Source organism: Sinocyclocheilus anshuiensis, unplaced genomic scaffold, assembly GCF_001515605.1.
Source record: "Sinocyclocheilus anshuiensis isolate Anshui unplaced genomic scaffold, SAMN03320099.WGS_v1.1 scaffold2166, whole genome shotgun sequence".
Taxonomy (NCBI): domain Eukaryota; kingdom Metazoa; phylum Chordata; class Actinopteri; order Cypriniformes; family Cyprinidae; genus Sinocyclocheilus; species Sinocyclocheilus anshuiensis.
Window position 1 is genome coordinate 310,465 of NW_015557079.1, and position 16,767 is coordinate 327,231.

Genomic DNA, 16,767 nt, shown 5'->3' on the forward strand with positions numbered 1-16,767 from the left:
AAGTTAGATTGATATTAATACTTTTTTTGTTAAATTAATACTTTATTTGTAATAATTGAATAATTCAATGTTATTTTAATGCATCACTATTAAAGGGATAGTTCACCCAAAAATGAAAAATCTGTCATCAATTGCTCACCCTCATGTCAGTCCAAACCCGTAAGACCTCCGTTCGTCTTCGGAACACAATTTAAGATATTTTTGATGAATTCTGAGAGCTCCATGACCCGGTTCAACCCTAATTTTACAAAACTATGAGAATACTTTTTGTACGCAAAGAAAAAAAAATAACGACTTTATTCAACAATTCGTCTCCTCCGCATCACCCTATAGCTCCATTTTGGAGTGTATCCACTAAACTCTAACGGCGTATGCTGTTCCGTGTCAGCCGCACCACACGGCGTACACCACATACGCCGTTTGCGTTCAGTGGATACTCTCCAAAATGGAGCTATAGGGTGATGCGGAGGAGACGAATTGTTGAATAAAGTCGTTATTTTTGTTTTCTTTGCGTACAAAAACTTACGGGTTTGGAACGACATGAGGGTGAGTAATTGATGACAGAATTTTCATTTTTGGGTGAACTATCCCTTTAATTGTGTTGATAATAATATATTAATTTAAGTACCGGTAATTTTAAGTCCCCTAGTGGATTCTGGACCCCTAGTTGTGAACCACTACAGTAAAGGCAGTTTTCATAGTTAGCCTTGAAATAGTACAGGGAATACATCCAATTATGTTGAGATTACAAAATGTAATGCAAATAATAATCTTTGTAAGTATAAATGAATTGAGTTCTGCAGTGTATTATGCTGTTTTGTCTTGTAATCCAATTGCAGATCATTGTATATAACTACAGAAACCCTGTTAAAAGACAATGGATTTTGATAAAGTGGCATCAATATATGATTTGACACAAATGTCTCATTGCAGCGTCCCCACATGTCCCATCATAACAAGGCGTTGCTGTCGTCATCTCTACAGTGTGTTTGCCTTATGGGAGCCAGCGGCTGGTGCCTCAGTGACTTGTTCCTCCACTTGTGGGCATCCTGAAGACCCGGCTCCAGAAAATACAGACACGCTCCGAAACCAGCCAGGACCAGGACCGAGACCAGCAGATAGACGGGGACGAACCAGTCCAGAAACATCCAGGGCATTGTGTTATCTCAAAAGTACAGAAAGAGAGGAACAGAGAGACAGTTGTATTATTCTCTAAATGAGAACGCACCTGTGCACTGCAGTACATAAAATGCTGCATGATCCATATCAAAATATGACCGTACTGTCACTCATACTTAACAGTGCAGCATTCTGTCAATGAAGTACAATGAAGATGAAATACACTAAAAATGAATCATACTTCTCCAGCATGCCATTAAACATCACTTCCACACATGCACATATGTATCATGTGTCTCTACATACCTGCAGTCTTTCCTTGATTGTCTTTGAACTGGCGCTGTAGTTTTGGGTTTAAAGTCTCAAACCCAGGCTGAGGAGATAGAATAGTCTAATTAAAATGCTGAACAACGAAGCCGCTGGTGAAACTATGTGGACAAAGACATTTTATTTTATTCAATGCTATGGAATGAGGGCTTTTCTCACACCCTTGCTTTCGTGCTCTCCTTGTCAAAGCTGTACCATCCCATTCCAGTTGGGAGGGGGGTAACCATGGAGACATCTCTGACGAGGAAAGGGTCAGAGCAGAAGTTACGTAATTTTTTGTAACCCTTTCTTCTCAGTCTTGCTCTCACATTCCTAATAATTTCATGTTAAACTGGAACATGGCAATTGTCATTGGAAATTAGAGGGAGTTTTTAGGAGGAATGTTATTTTGTATAAATGTTTTCACATCCCCAAAAGGTTCAAATAACCTACAGCAACGCACACATCAAGGATAGTTCACAGTTCTGTCATTATGTTTTAAACCTGTATGACTTACTTTCTTCTGTGGAACACAGAAGAAATTTAACAGAATGTTCATGCTGTTCTTTTGCATAATGAATAGTGACCTAGAACATTGAAGCAGTAAATATAACAAAAAGGATCATAAAAATGGTTCATATACTCACATAGCTTTTAAATCTCATTTTACAACATATGTATTATCAAATTTGGCATGTCATTATCTGTAATGAGACTATTCATATTCATTTTATGGAAACACAGAAGAAGATATTTTGAAGAATTTTGGTAACTAAGTTTCCGTTCCCATTGACGTCCATCATTTAAAAAAAACAAACTTTGTAAGTCAATGGGAACCAAAACTGTTTGGTCATCAACATTCTTCAAAATATCTTCTTTTGTGTTCAGCACAAAATTTGGATGAACTATCTCTTTAAAATCTTTTTTTTGTGGTGTATGAAAGAAAGGAAATCAAACAGATTTGAGGGTATATGATCACAGAATTTCATTCCTTTAACATAAATGGCACTTCCCAGAATAATCTTCCCAAAGCAATCTTTCTTGCACACATATTTTTTTTTGGGGGGTGTTTATGGGGATTCTCCATAGGTGTAATGGTTTTTATACTGTACAAACTGTATTTTATTTTGCCCTACACCAACCCTACACCTACCCCTTACAGAAAACAAATTTGTGTCCTCATAAACCACATAAACATGCACACACACACACACACACACACACACACACACAAACAAACTTGGGAGCTGCTACATGACTCTTATACTAGCTTGAGGTGAGCAATGCTTGACTGAATATACATAAAGCATATTTATAAACACAAGCACACACAAATACAATCTCATCACAATAGCTCCCATTACACGGTTGTTGGTCTTTAGAGTATCATGCTATTGATAGTCTCAAATGTCAGGCAAAACTGAGCAGCACTGACCTACATATGAGCGCAGGACAAATGCAAGATGTGCAGCTTTCAGCAAAGCCTGAAGGAAATCAAACACACAGACACATATTCACAGCAATCTGCACATTCACAAATACAGCGATGCAAACACACACAGTACAGCACACAATATATATAGATATAGTAGTTCAGGGGTCAGTAGGTTTAAAAATAAAAAATAAAACTAATTAATACAGCAAGGATGCATTAAATTGGTCAAGAGTGACAGCCAAAGCATTTATAATGTTACAAAAGATTTTAAATGAATGCTGTTCTTTTGTACTTTCTCTTCATCGAACAATTCTGAAGAAAGTGCAACTCTTTTCAGCATTGATAATAATGTATCTTGAGCAGCAAATGAGCATATCAGAATGATTTGTGAAGGATCATTTGATACTGAAGACTGGAGTAATGATGCTGAAAATTCAGCTTTGCCATCATTTTAAAATATCATAAAATACAGAAAGGAGTTCATTTAAATTGTAGTAATATTTCCCAATATTATTGTTTTAATACTGTGATTACTGTTTTTATTACTATATGCATAAAAGCACCTTTCAAAAACATAAATTCTTAACGACCATAAAAGTTTGAACTGTACATTAATTCCTTTTAAAACCTGATTTAATTGTCTAAATACTTTTTTGGCCACTGTAGCTTTGGAATTTATAGTTACAGATCTATTATTTGCCCCAATATTTGAAAAAAAAAACAAAAAAAAGTCAAATGACACAAATTTTATTATATACTTTAATCTTTAGTTTTTCTTCATCACAACAAAAGTAAAAATGAACAGATGTTTTAGTTAATACTTAACATTAACAGACGTTTCCAAAAACCTTTTATGTGCATCACATATAGCCAGCTTCTCTTTGAGCAGATTCAATCTGGTAATGCATAAAGTGACTCAGCACTAAACCGATTTTTTTTTCCAACACTATAATCAATGTTTGTCAGCAGCATTTGTATTTTGCCAATATAACATGGTCCACTGTATAGGGTGGCCATATGTGCCATTTATACGGGACACGTCCTGGCCAGGATTTTTATATTGCCTAAAACATCCAAAGTAGCTTGACCTAATAACATGCAGGTATTGTACATAATCGACCAATTGTGGCGCATCGCGCAAGAAGGTGAGAGCGATCAAAGCGATGTAAATACGCGCACGTGTTTGTTTGTTCGTTCATTCGACTTGAAGTTGCGCACCGATCATTGTATGACACCAAAGTACCGCGAGAGCGATTTGAAAGCATAAGCTTATAGCTCTCGTGAAATAATGTCATACAACGATCGATCTGCACAGTGCTAACAGCCAAAACCTGGATATTTTAGGCAATATAGAAATCCTGGCAAGGGCGCGTCCCGTAAAAATGGCCCGTATGGTCACCCTAGGTCCTGTGTCCTCTATGACAGAGATTTCCAACAGCAGGGACTAAACCTCTAAAAATGGAAGACAAATGTTCTGAACGTTTTCTAATAAAACACCTTTTGGAAATAAAAAAAAAAATTGGTTTGTGATGCTTAAAGTATCACATTATCAAGAACTGGTGAATGATATGAGTATCTTGAATCAGTACAGACTACTTCATTTTTTGAATCAGCATGTGTGTGCTATAATTTGGAAGACTGGTTATTGTTAGATTCACTCTCTGTTTTGTCAGGACTGTGTGACTGAAGAAAATCAGTGATTATGGAGGCCACGGACTCAGGTTTGTTGAGGTGAATATGATGATCCCCTTCTACATCAACAATGGTGGCCTGCAGAAGAGTGAGAAAGATATTTCTAGATAATACCATTCCAGACAGACATTTTGCACTTATATTTGGGAGTATGTGCGCACATCTCACTTTTTGATCAGTCCAGCTCTTCAGAATCATATCAACATAACCATCAGGTAGAATAAAGGTTTTGAACAGGCCATCTTTTGCCCTGAAGAAAGACACATTTTTGATTTTGAAACAGTGAGGCAACGTATGTCACAGGACACAAAAGCAGTCTGATAGAGTATGGATAATAATATGATGGGTTTATAACAGTAGTAAAAATTTGTACCGAGATGCCACTTGGTTTATATATACATATCTTATTTTCTAATACAGTGACATTCAGGCATTTAAAATTTGACTTAATGCTTTTGTAGGCCAGTATATTTTTCATACTGTACATTGTAAGGTTATGATACCTAAACTGACTTTTAGCATTTAAAATGACTAATTTTCAACTTTCAGTTTTTTTATTTTGAAACTATTTAGACAATCTCAGAGGATTTAATATCTGCCTTTTAATAATGGTGCATCTCTAATTTTCAGCATTGTGCTTAAATGTGCACAGTGCTTCTCCTGAACATTATGAAAACTGAAAAACTGTGTCTGTGTGAACTCACAGCAGTATCATCACTGGGGCTTTAACTAGTGACATCATGTGGAGGCATTGTTCCATATTATTATTCACAATGTTTTTCTGAAACAAAACCAAATATCACCAGTTGGCAAAAAAAGAGAGAGATTTAAATATGAAGGAACGAACATTTATCATGATGTGTATAGTGTGTTTTTATACATTCCTTCCTAAACACAATACATTTGTATAGCAGAAACCATATCAAAAAAAGGAATAAACCACTGTATATGATAATATGAGTTTTTGGAAGATCTGTCACAGATGAATATGGGTCAAACAGTCATACTAAATCTGAAATATTGTTATCGTGAATAAACTAGAATGTAAAGTTCTGAATAAATATACTGAAATGGCTCACCAGGTTGATCCTGAAATCTCTGGTGAATACAAATCCTTCAAGAGAAAGGAAGTAATTTAGAGAAAAAGTGAGAAAATCTGGGTCCACAGAATAAGTGTGCAATTGCTGTATGTCTTACCTCCCTCAACTTCTCTGACTGCTCGCTCTAACAGAATGTCTGCAGACTGATCGGAAAGGGACGGGTTTGCAGCCTTCAACCTGAAAGAGGATAATAATAATAATAATAATAATAATAAATGTGATTTTTTTTATTCATCAAATAATCCTGAAAAAAAAATATCATGATTTACAGAAAAATATTAAGCAGCACAACTGTTTTCAACATATATAACAATAAGCTATGTTTCTTGAGCATTAAATCGGCATATTAGAATGATTTCTGAAGGATCATGTGACACTGAAAACTGGAGTAATGATGCTGAAAATTCAACTTTGCAATCAATATAAGGTGGACAAATGATAAATCAAAACTTAAAAATGTCAAAAATGTTGTTAAAGAGAAATGCAATTACCCTTTCTTCCCTATTGTGACTTGATTTTATCCATTTTTATAATCATTGATAATAAACAGCAATATTCAATAAAAAAAAATAAGAATTGTAAATTAATTTAATCATGCAGTGAGATGCAGGCAGATGAAGTCTTTAAAGGTGGGGTAAGCGATTTCTGGTACCTAATGTTGACATTTGAAATCACTAGGGCTGCACGATTAATCGCATGCGATATTTAACGCGCATCTTATCAGTAAAGCCGGCTATGTAATCAGCGGTAAATCTCCATCACCTGCGTGCTTTCACATTGAGCAGCATTAACTACACAGAGCCATTGTTCACTGACGAGCTGCGCTAAACCACATCAGTGATGCTGTCTACACCATAGATATATATACACATATCTATGGTCTACACTGGATGCGGTGCGGCACAACACGACAAATCCCCGACAGAAAACTGCTGCTGCGTTCTATTTAAGATGCATTGACACAAATTTCAAATGATTTTCAATGGTCGCTTTGTCCCGTCCAGTGTACTAGACAGACTTTAGCTGTTGCGGCGCAGACACTGTGTTACTCACCTGTCGAGAAGAAACAAAGCAACCTCGGCGTCCGATCGCAGGCCTTCCGCTCTTTGAGTTCTCTCCAGCGCTGGAAAGCTGATCCGATATTTACACAGGTCCTACTTCTTGCCTTATTGCCTTAAGCCTTCGTTTGTTCCGCAGACGTTTTCCTCTTTTGTTTTTTATCCGCCATCTCTATCTATCTTTCTGTCGCTCGGCTTGGACTGAACGCTCTCTCCTCCACATCATGAGTAGGCACGCCCCTTACTGCTGATTGGCTACAAGTTTGTTTTGCTATTCGGCCCGAATCAGTTTTCTAAAGCGTTTTTGAAAAATCGCTTACCCCAAGTAAAATTATAACGTATTTAAAGACAAAAGGTATAAATTATACAATTACAATTTTACTGGAAGACTTCATCTGCCTGAATCGCACTGCATCAACTCTCTATTTTCAGAAGTCAGACCTTAAAATTGTGGGAAAGAACGTGGTTAAAACTCAACAGAATACAGAACAAAAAAAAAAAATCAAGAACACTCATGTGCTATACATGTTTGTTTGTAAGTAAACATCAGGCATTCTTCACCTTTCTTTGACTTTCTCATATGTGTAGACCCTCTCTTTCCTCTCCTCCGTCTTGTTGTCATACTGGATTTGATCATTTATCCCTTTCCTCACGTTCTTAAACATGTCTGTCTAAGAAAGGGCAAATAAACATGTATGTTGTTATCATTGACGCATGCATGTTGAATAAGAAGTCTTCTGTATGATTTACAGCTAAATGCTCCATTTATTGTTACCACTTGTGTTGGGAGGAATCCATATGTATCCAGGAGAACTACGGCATCAACCATCTCTGGGTACAAGGCACTAAACTGGAAAATCAGAAGGAGCTGTTATCACACGCTACATGTACACAACACAAAACATTGCTTCTCAGTTGTTGCAAAACCAAAAAAAGTATCCATTCAAGGACAGCAGATAAAAACAATGCTAGGCACAGGAAGATAGCAAAAAGTTAATCATGTTGCAAACTGTTGGACCTTTACAGCTCACTAATATTAAATCATTTAAAGACACTTTTGTTTACACTGCATCCTTTTAGTACTGTGATAGGTTGTCCCTTCATGTCAAATCTGGGTCATGAAGCAAATCCAGTTGAGAAACACTGTACTAAACAACTACAACATTTACAGAAATATGAAAGAAATTATGGCAGATACTCACTATTCCTGCCACATTCCCACCTGTTAAAGAAACATCAAATAATAATCCCAAATAATTAACCCAGTTCAAAAACAGCTTCTGCTCATTTGAACGTCATGAATATTTGTTACTTATTTGTGAAAGTTATTTTTATCGTAATTTCACATAAATTCCAGTGTTATCCAGTAACTATCATTATTATTAAATTACTAATAATAGTTATTATTATTATTATGTTGAAGTTATTTTATGTTATTTCAAGACATACATTTAATTTTGTTTATAGATTTGTGCAAGGTACTGTTAATGCGTTCATGTCTCTGTTTTCCTATATCTTTACCCACAACTAAATACCTTTAAATTATTAAAAGTTATGACTCAAAACACACACACACACACACACACACACACACACTTATTTCCTACTGCGGAATCTTAAAAGCTTTGATCTTAAAGGGGTCATATGATGCGATTTCAAGTTTTCCTTTCTCTTTGGAGTGTTACAAGCTCTTGGTGTCACAATGCACTGGGTCAGCTGGCCAATCAGAGCAGACTGCGCTTGTCAAAGGAGGTGGCTTTGTTGAAAACAACGTGTTTGAGAGAGGCGGGGCACAGAGGACCTACAATAATGTACAGTATTTGAAAAATAATGTGTTTTTTGAACATTAAAGCATGTCAACATATTCTGTTACACCAAATACACAAAATAATGATCTTTAAAATAGCATCATATGACCCCTTTAAAATATATTTTAATTAATTTAAGCTCCTCAAATCCTGGAAAACAATACTGCAGGTACTCAACAAACTGGATCATCATCTGGTCGTGAATAAGGGTGACATTTAGAGAAGTGGTGATGCTATATATAGTAGAGCGTTACGAAGTCAGGTTTCCCATAGTGTCCTTCTAATGCCCTCTTACTGATCTGCTAACATATATTTATGTCATAGAAGGAAAGTACAAAAGAAACAAAAAACAAGGGATTTACAGAGCACTACAGTAACACAGCTTCACAATAATAGGATTTATCATCAGTTAACTTACAGTTTACATAGATCCTCTGACCTTTCACACACAAAAGAGAACTTTGACCTGTCAGTGAATGAAGACAGCAGGAAGAAAGCGGACTCACCCATACTATGTCCAATGATAGAGAATCGCTTCCACTGAAGAGCTGCAAATAAATGCAGAAAAAATACAAATATAGACATTCCTTATGTTTTAAATTAATTTAAAAAAAAAATTCTTAAGACAAGATACATTTTAAGCAACACAGCATAACTATTAAGGCTTGTTTTCATAGATTTTGTCTTGAATATAAGTAGGCCTATTTTTTGGTCTTTCCACAGTAGCAGATATTTTCCTCTTGTTTTTTTGTTGTTTTTTTACTTGCTTAGGCATAAAACAATTAAATCAAATTGCCAAAATGCACTAAAATTTAACTAAATTAATTAGTGTTGCTAACTAGTTTAGCATATAATCTAGTTTATATAGTGGGAAGTCGTGGCCTAATGGTTAGGGTTCGAGTCTCGTACCGGCAGGGATTGTAGGTGGGGGGAGTGAATGTACAGCGCTCTCTCCCACCTTCAATACCACGACTGAGGTGCCCTTGAGCAAGGCACCGAACCCCCAACTGCTCCCCGGGCGTCCATACTTGGCCACATGTCACTTCACTTTCACTTTTGTCACTTTCTCATGTACATCAATCTAGTTTCAAGAATGATGAAGAACTTTTTTTGGTTGTAACAAAGGCCGAGTTGCTTCAAACCTTCTACAACTCGGCGCACATCTGCCACGTACAAAGGGAAGGTATAAAAGCATCCATCAGGCCTATGAGACGAGAGACCGTGACCTGGAAAGTCAATGGCTACGAATCTCCAGTCTGGAAGAGATGTGGAGAAAAACAGAGAACAGGAACTAGTTTCACTTCATTGATGTTTGTAGATGAGGTATGTAAGAATGAATTGATCCATGTGGACCTTCATAATGTTAATAAATTCTCTGGACTCGGAAACGCCATACCTTTAGGAAGCAACGGAATCAGGGTATTGAACGTCCCACAGTTGTCAGCCCAGCCGTGCAAGCACAGCACTGGACGGCCATTAGAAGGACCCCAAACCTGACCTCTCATCTCTCCCCATGGGACAGTCATTCTGAACTCAGACACTGTTAAAATACAGAAGAGTCATAATAAAATTCATAACCATGTATATTCTATAAAATATGAAAACTAGTGAACAGTGCTGCCTACATGTAATTAAAGGCTTATTTTGATGATGAATGTTATCCAGCAATAATTTCAATAAAAAAGGCTGTTTCTTACCTGCTCTCCTCATCGTGTTTGTGGCAAAGTGTCTGAGGCTCGTGAAGGCAGGCAGCATTCTCATACCTTGCAGTGCAGTTCAACCCCCTTTACAAGAACAAACAAACTTATGTTTAATTGAAAAAGATATTTGTACATTTTGGAGGGTACCCTAACTTACACCTTATTCATTTGATCATGACATGCAAACAGAAAAGTTTGCTGACTAACTTCACAGATGCAGAACAGACATGCAACTAGAATCATTTAGAATATGAATTCAGAAGCTGTTATGCTCCTAAACAGTCCTGGAACATTATAAGGAAATCCGTCTATATAAAATACATGTTGATACGTTAAACTTACGTCGAGGGATATATATATATATATATATATCACCTGCTCTTCAAGTTGACTATTTACAAGCACATCTCGCATTGTGAGCAAAGCGCAGCCTATCCAGTGAATTTTAAATGATTTTAAAATAAAAGTCGTTGCCGCTGAATGTTAATTTCCCGAAAAATGCATCTCGGAAATAAATAAAACAAACACTAAAAAAAAATCATTATTAAAACTGTAAATTTGATACACTACAAAACTCCACTCCACTCCAATACTGTGCTTAATTTACCATTACTGTGTCCCATCCTACTTTTATATTGAAAATATCCGGTCACAAGAGAACAGCAGGCGTTTGCACTAATCGTGGCTTCACGCATCCGGATCTGAAACCCAAAACACCAGGTGAACGCCAATACACAGTGAAATATGATTTGATTGTGATGCCTGCTTTATAATTTCCTAGTTTCTGTACAAGGTGGCTCGTTCGGCGTATTATTCAGTCCCTTTTTAATCAGGAAACCCCATAATGTAATCAGAGACCTAACGTTACATGATAAGCCATGTAGCCATGAGACCTACATTGAATGCCAAATCAATGAATTATGAGGACAATTGATACATGTATGCATTCGTAAATATTTATCTGCAAATTATAATATGCTGGTTTATAACTCAAAGCTGTTTATATTGCAGGACTCAGGCACTTCATTCTTTGATTCAGATTGTGATTCAGTTTCGGTGTGGACGCAATGGAGGTCCGCTTCACGCGAGGCAAATCCGCGATCCTCGAGCGCTCGCTCACGCGTCCCAAGACCGAGGTGAGCGTGAGTGCGTTCGCGCTGCTCTTCTCGGAGATGGTGCAGTACTGCCAGAGCCGGGTGTACTCGGTGTCGGAGCTCCAGGCCCGGCTGGCTGACATGGGTCAAGGGGTTGGAGCCAGCCTTCTGGATGTTCTTGTGATGAGGGAGAAAAACGGAAAAAGAGAGACCAAAGTTTTGAACATACTTCTCTTTATTAAGGTATTGCTGTTTATTTGTTTGCAGAGTGTAGATCATTCTTGGTTACAGGAACAGTTCACCTAAAAATGAAAAGCTGCTGAATCAAAGATGAGTTTGTTTTTTTAGATTTGGAGAAAGTTAGTGTCACTTGCTCACCAATGGATCCTGTGCAGTGAATGGGTGCCGTCAGAATGAGAGTCCAAACAGCTGATACGAACATCATAATAATCCATAAGTAATCCACCGAACTCCAGTCCATCAGTTAACATCTTATGTTTGTAAGAAAGTGTGTTTGTAAGAAGCAAATCCATTATTAAGCAGTCTTAACCATCACTTCTGGCCAAAATAGAAGTCTATTATCCGTAATATTGCTTCCTCCAGTGGAAAAAAAGTCTATCTCCTGTTGTCCTCAAATATCAAAATCCACCAATATATTCGTTGAGAACTGTTATAGACTGTTTAACTGATGGACTGGAGTCATTATTTGTCGATTACTGTGACGTTTTTATCAGCTTTATAGCTGTTTGAACTCATTCTGACGGCACCCATCCACTGCACAGGATCCACTGTTGAGCAAGAGATGTAAAGTTAAATTTCTCCAAATCTGTTCTGATGAAAAAACAAACTTATCTACGTCTTGGATGGCCTGAGGGTGAGTACATTTTCAGCCTTTTTTAATTTTTGGCTGAACTACTCCTTTAAAGTTCACATAGCCTATAGTGTTAACTCTTTATTTCTTTCTTCCTAGGTAATTGTATGGAAAGCATTATTTGGTAAGGAAGCTGACAAACTGGAGCAAGCCAACGATGATGACAAAACATACTACATCATTGAAAAGGAGCCTTTGATCAATGCCTACATTTCAGTACCTAAAGAAAATAGCACCTTAAACTGTGCAGCCTTCACTGGTGGCATCGTGGAGGCTATCCTAACCCACAGTGGCTTCCCAGCCAAAGTCACTGTCCACTGGCATAAGGGAACCACACTGATGATCAAGTTTGATGAGGCAGTCATTGCTCGTGATAAAACTCTTGATGGCAGATAGCAGATTGCTTAGTACATCAAGCTTCAAGTTTAGCCTTGAGTCTGGAGTCTCAGCATTGTTTTTTTCCCCACTCATTTTTATAGCTTTGCTAACAAATTCACTGCATCTAGCACAGATCCAGAATAACTTCAAGACTGTCTCTAGCTGTCCTTCTTCTTTTAATGATGTTACAGAATATTGCTGAGGACAAGCCACATCAACACAGTCACCTCACTTGTCCAGTTCAGTGTAAAATTATGTCTTTATTGATACACTAATGCATTGAGGGGTTATTTTCAGAGAACTTTAAGATGATATAATTTTTGGGTGTTCATTTTACAAATGTACCATAACAAGACATTAATAAATTATAATAAATGGTAAATTAAATCAGTATTGAATTTAGGCTTGGATCTCAGTGGAATTGAGTATCACTGCACTGATATTGAAAAAAATGTTAACACCATTTAACTGTTAGTTGCTCAAAATTGTGCAGGCACTGTACATATGTCAGAATAATTAGTGCTAGCAGAGATGCATATGCTCATAAAAAGTAGCAGAGAAGTTTTATTTACAGTGTGAATTATTATATTTGGACTTCTTATATCTGTATATGTTTCATTTGTTCATGTTGTTTCTTTTTTTAATCACACAATATAATAAAGTCTGTAAACGGCAAGGAGAGACGAGGAAATATTGTTCCTTAAAAAATGTACATGTTAATATTTTCTGTGTAAATGTTGTACAGTAGTTACAATAGTGATTATTAATACTCTTAACGTAACGTAACATTTTGTCCGCTTCATTGTTTTTTTTTTTTTAAATGACAGTTACAGCAGTTTTATTGCATTACTTGTAAATGGTTGGGAACTTTTGTCAGGAACTGGCTTTAGCAGTTCTGTGTAATTAAGCGTAATCATGACGTTAGTGTCTTGATTTCCTGTTAATGCTGTCATGTAAAAAATCACAAACTATTCCCAGTAAGTTGCATGTTTAGCCTCACACTCTGATTCTTTAGCACTGGGAACAACAAGCTACAAAACAGAACAATATAACACCGCGTCTACACCGGACAACTGACACGGTGTAAGATTAATCTGTCAAACATTCAGAGTTATAAAGCTATATTTTTTTCTCCCCCTAACAGTCACTCAATATGGGTCAAACCCAATCAAGAAACAAATAATTAATAAAATATTATTCTGTATATATTAAAAAATCTAGCATGGTTCCAAACTGTTATTTAGCTTAATTACTGAATCACCACAGTTAGAAAATTGTCGACAAAATGACCATGTTTTGCACATCATATTAAATGCAGTAGTCGTTTTATTTCTCTTTTGTTGCTTGCTACTAACAGGACCTACTGTTAGTAAAAAAAAAAAAAAACGTTCAACGATTTTTTTTTGTATCATTTGTGACAAAGTTAAATAAATATAAGAAAAAACAGAACATATAAAACATAAGACATCTGTAAATTAGACTTAATATAAAAGCTTAATATGTGTTTTAATATAGAAAGGATAATGAAATGTCATTTTTAAAATAGAGAAAATGAAATGGCACATTAGGGTACATTATCTGATTTATTTCAAAGTAGAATTGAGAATACATCCACACACACACACACACACACACACAAAACTCCCTTTTCCGGCATCACAAATCACTTAATGTGAATAATACACAACAAGCTCTGTTTACAGTAACCACACGCCATGACCTCAGCAGCCTCAGAGCGTGTCACATGATGCGGTCTTGTCACGTGACCTCATCGGAAGTTGCCTGTGCTGCTCGCGAGTGGACGCTTGTTGTAAACATGCGGTAACCGGAGAGGAACCCTTCAATGAACCACAGAGGGCCAAAACAAGCCCGTTGAACAGACTCGGGTCCCGTTGTGCTGTGAATTAAACTGGCATTTTAATGCCGACAGCCTCTGCGCGTGATTTTAAACCGCTGACATGGCCGAGGTGGACGCGAATAAAGTCAATCATATTTCCTCCGGTGAGTGATCATAACGCTTGCGATGTGACGATTATGAACTAGATACTGATTATAATGTTTATAATGTTAATTATGTGCGTCGATGGGGTGTTAGACCGCAAAAGGGGAAATATAATCCTGTTTTTTTATGGAATGGATTACAAAATAGTGCATTTACTTTCCGTATTGTGATTTTGTATCGTATATGCAGTGCACAAAAGTGCTGAGTTAGGATGCACAACAATATCAAATGTCAAAGATTTGAGTCTGTTTATTGGTCACGAGCTCTGGATCAGACCAAGTTCTTTTTTTAGTTTTAGTCTCGCAATATTTCATTGATCTGGAAGTAAATAAATAGCTGTTTTTGTATGCACGTTGCAAGTGCCATCATGATGATTCATGTCTTAAACTGTCTTTCCTGTCCTACATCCTCAACAGAGCTCACAGAAATGTTTAGTTTTGAGCATTGTGCAAGCTTGTGAACCGTCGTTCATAATGCAGATTCTTGTGGTCACTGTGGTCACCATTTATGTTTCACTTGTGCTCAGTGCCATAGCTACCATTAATCAGTATTCCCTTTTAAATTCCCTTTGGTCCGCTCAGTCCTAAATATTTGGTTACATCCTTGCTTGTCCTGTTTGCGAATAGCCCTGTTTGACTTTGTTGAAAGCTTTTGTGGTTTGGATGATTCAGTATTACATCAAGAGGCTGGAGAGACTGCTGTGTTAGTACATAGATTGTGTATGTAATTTATTTTCCGCTTGTTTTTGGATTTTCTTCCTCATTTGTGTCACATTGACCTTATTCCTACAGTAACACCACAATGGGCTAATGGAGTCATAAACGTTACTGGAAATTATAACTACATTTGCCAGCTTTTCATTTCACTTGGTTTATAATGACCATAAAAGCGCTGAATGTGTAGAGAATATAAACCTGATCTGCTTAATAAGAGCCGGTGAATCAGTTTCAGATATTTTGAAGTTGTATATTGGAGGTGTATAGTTTTTAAACTATGTTTAACACCACAGTATTGTTGTTCATTCTGATTCTGTTGCACATTTTTCATGGTATTCAATTATAAAATCCCACCACAATATTGGCTGGCAACTGCAATTTCATGGTCTCAAAGTAGTTCAAGTTTGTGACTAAAATACAGTTATATATCCAAACTAATAATGGTAAATTGGGCTGTTTTTAAGTAGCTAAACATTAAGGTAAAAAAAAAATCTCGTATTTGCTTGCTTTTTTTTGGTCTTATTGTGAAAGTGTTGTGGTCTTGTTGTGAAAGAATGTTATTAAAAAAAAAGCCATTATAATCTTTACACTGTCAAATCTAATTAGTTGGGCTTACTTAAAAAAAGCATGCAAACCGATTGCCTTGAAAAAACTAAGTAAAGTGAAATAGGAATAGTATGTTGTACTGACAAATGCTTAGTTAGTATAGTTTACTTACACGAGAGTTCTAGTAACTAAAAAAGAACTGTAGGGGGTACTTGATCCTTTCATTTAGGTTTACTCATGACTTAGTATAGCTACTCACTGACTCCCAGAGTGCATTGCGGCAGTATAAATTATGCAGTTGCTTTGTTTTACAGTTGTTGATTTTATTTGCCAATTTTATTTGCTGTCTTGTGCCAGAAGTAGCACAACAAAAAGAGCAAATAAAATGGTTATTGTTACAATTAATGAAAATAAATGAAATTGAATTGTTACCATTGTTGTGATTCACGTGCGGATTGTTTAAGTCTGTGTGTGACTTTAGCATATTGCCACACACTATTTAAGGATAAACCCAATTAAAAGCATCTCAAGGTATTTATGAAAAATGAAATTTGATAAAGTTCATTAAAAAACACACACACAAAAAATACACTAATGCTTTTATTAGAATATAGATCACTTTCTAAAAGCAACCTATTTATTATACTTTTCTTCCCTTGAAATCAAATAACTCTGACTTCATGATGCATTGCTGCATTAACAGGAAGAAAATTATATTAACATAAACGAAGTTCCAAGTGCCCAACCAAAGGGAACACTAATCACTATAATGTTGATTTAAAAAAAAAAAAAACACATTTTAGGAAAATCAACATCAATTGAATATGAAGTTAGCTTATGTGATGTTCTCTCAAATATTTCAGTTGTATTGAAAATTCAACATTCAAAATGACTTTGGGAAATGAGTGAATGCAACTAGTGAAAGATAACTGCAGACATGGA

The 16,767-nt window shown here is 36.3% G+C and overlaps 3 protein-coding genes across 6 annotated transcripts in view; 2 read left to right on the forward strand and 1 right to left on the reverse strand.

Annotated features, from left to right (window-relative positions):
* Positions 1 to 4,376: 4,376 nt before the first annotated feature.
* serhl (serine hydrolase like) lies at positions 4,377 to 10,663 on the reverse strand. Of its 4 annotated transcripts, none has more exons than XM_016471519.1 (13): positions 10,594 to 10,663; positions 10,216 to 10,302; positions 9,915 to 10,058; positions 9,661 to 9,774; positions 9,025 to 9,066; positions 7,913 to 7,932; positions 7,486 to 7,560; positions 7,272 to 7,381; positions 5,750 to 5,829; positions 5,632 to 5,666; positions 5,257 to 5,333; positions 4,721 to 4,802; positions 4,377 to 4,630 (listed from the first exon to the last, which is right to left on the reverse strand). In XM_016471519.1, the coding sequence occupies exons 2-13, from the start codon at positions 10,277 to 10,279 to the stop codon at positions 4,484 to 4,486; spliced, it is 990 nt and encodes a 329-aa protein (XP_016327005.1). In that variant the 5' UTR covers positions 10,280 to 10,302; positions 10,594 to 10,663; the 3' UTR covers positions 4,377 to 4,483. The 4 variants fall into 4 exon arrangements, with proteins under 4 accessions (XP_016327005.1, XP_016327006.1, XP_016327007.1 ...); XM_016471520.1 differs by having other exon boundaries at positions 10,561 to 10,649; XM_016471521.1 differs by having other exon boundaries at positions 10,557 to 10,649.
* Positions 10,664 to 10,862: 199 nt separating this feature from the next.
* Positions 10,863 to 13,242, forward strand: LOC107676838 (trafficking protein particle complex subunit 5-like). The gene is made up of 3 exons (XM_016471518.1): positions 10,863 to 10,938; positions 11,230 to 11,555; positions 12,283 to 13,242. The coding sequence occupies exons 2-3, from the start codon at positions 11,286 to 11,288 to the stop codon at positions 12,577 to 12,579; spliced, it is 567 nt and encodes a 188-aa protein (XP_016327004.1). The 5' UTR covers positions 10,863 to 10,938; positions 11,230 to 11,285; the 3' UTR covers positions 12,580 to 13,242.
* Positions 13,243 to 14,311: 1,069 nt separating this feature from the next.
* The window catches only part of mcoln1a (mucolipin TRP cation channel 1a), a 17,045-nt gene continuing 14,589 nt past the window's right edge, over positions 14,312 to 16,767 (forward strand). Inside the window, exon 1 of the mRNA XM_016471621.1 lies at positions 14,312 to 14,562. Coding sequence (XP_016327107.1) covers positions 14,520 to 14,562 — 43 coding nt within the window. The 5' untranslated portion in view covers positions 14,312 to 14,519. The remainder of the gene's footprint in view (positions 14,563 to 16,767) is intronic.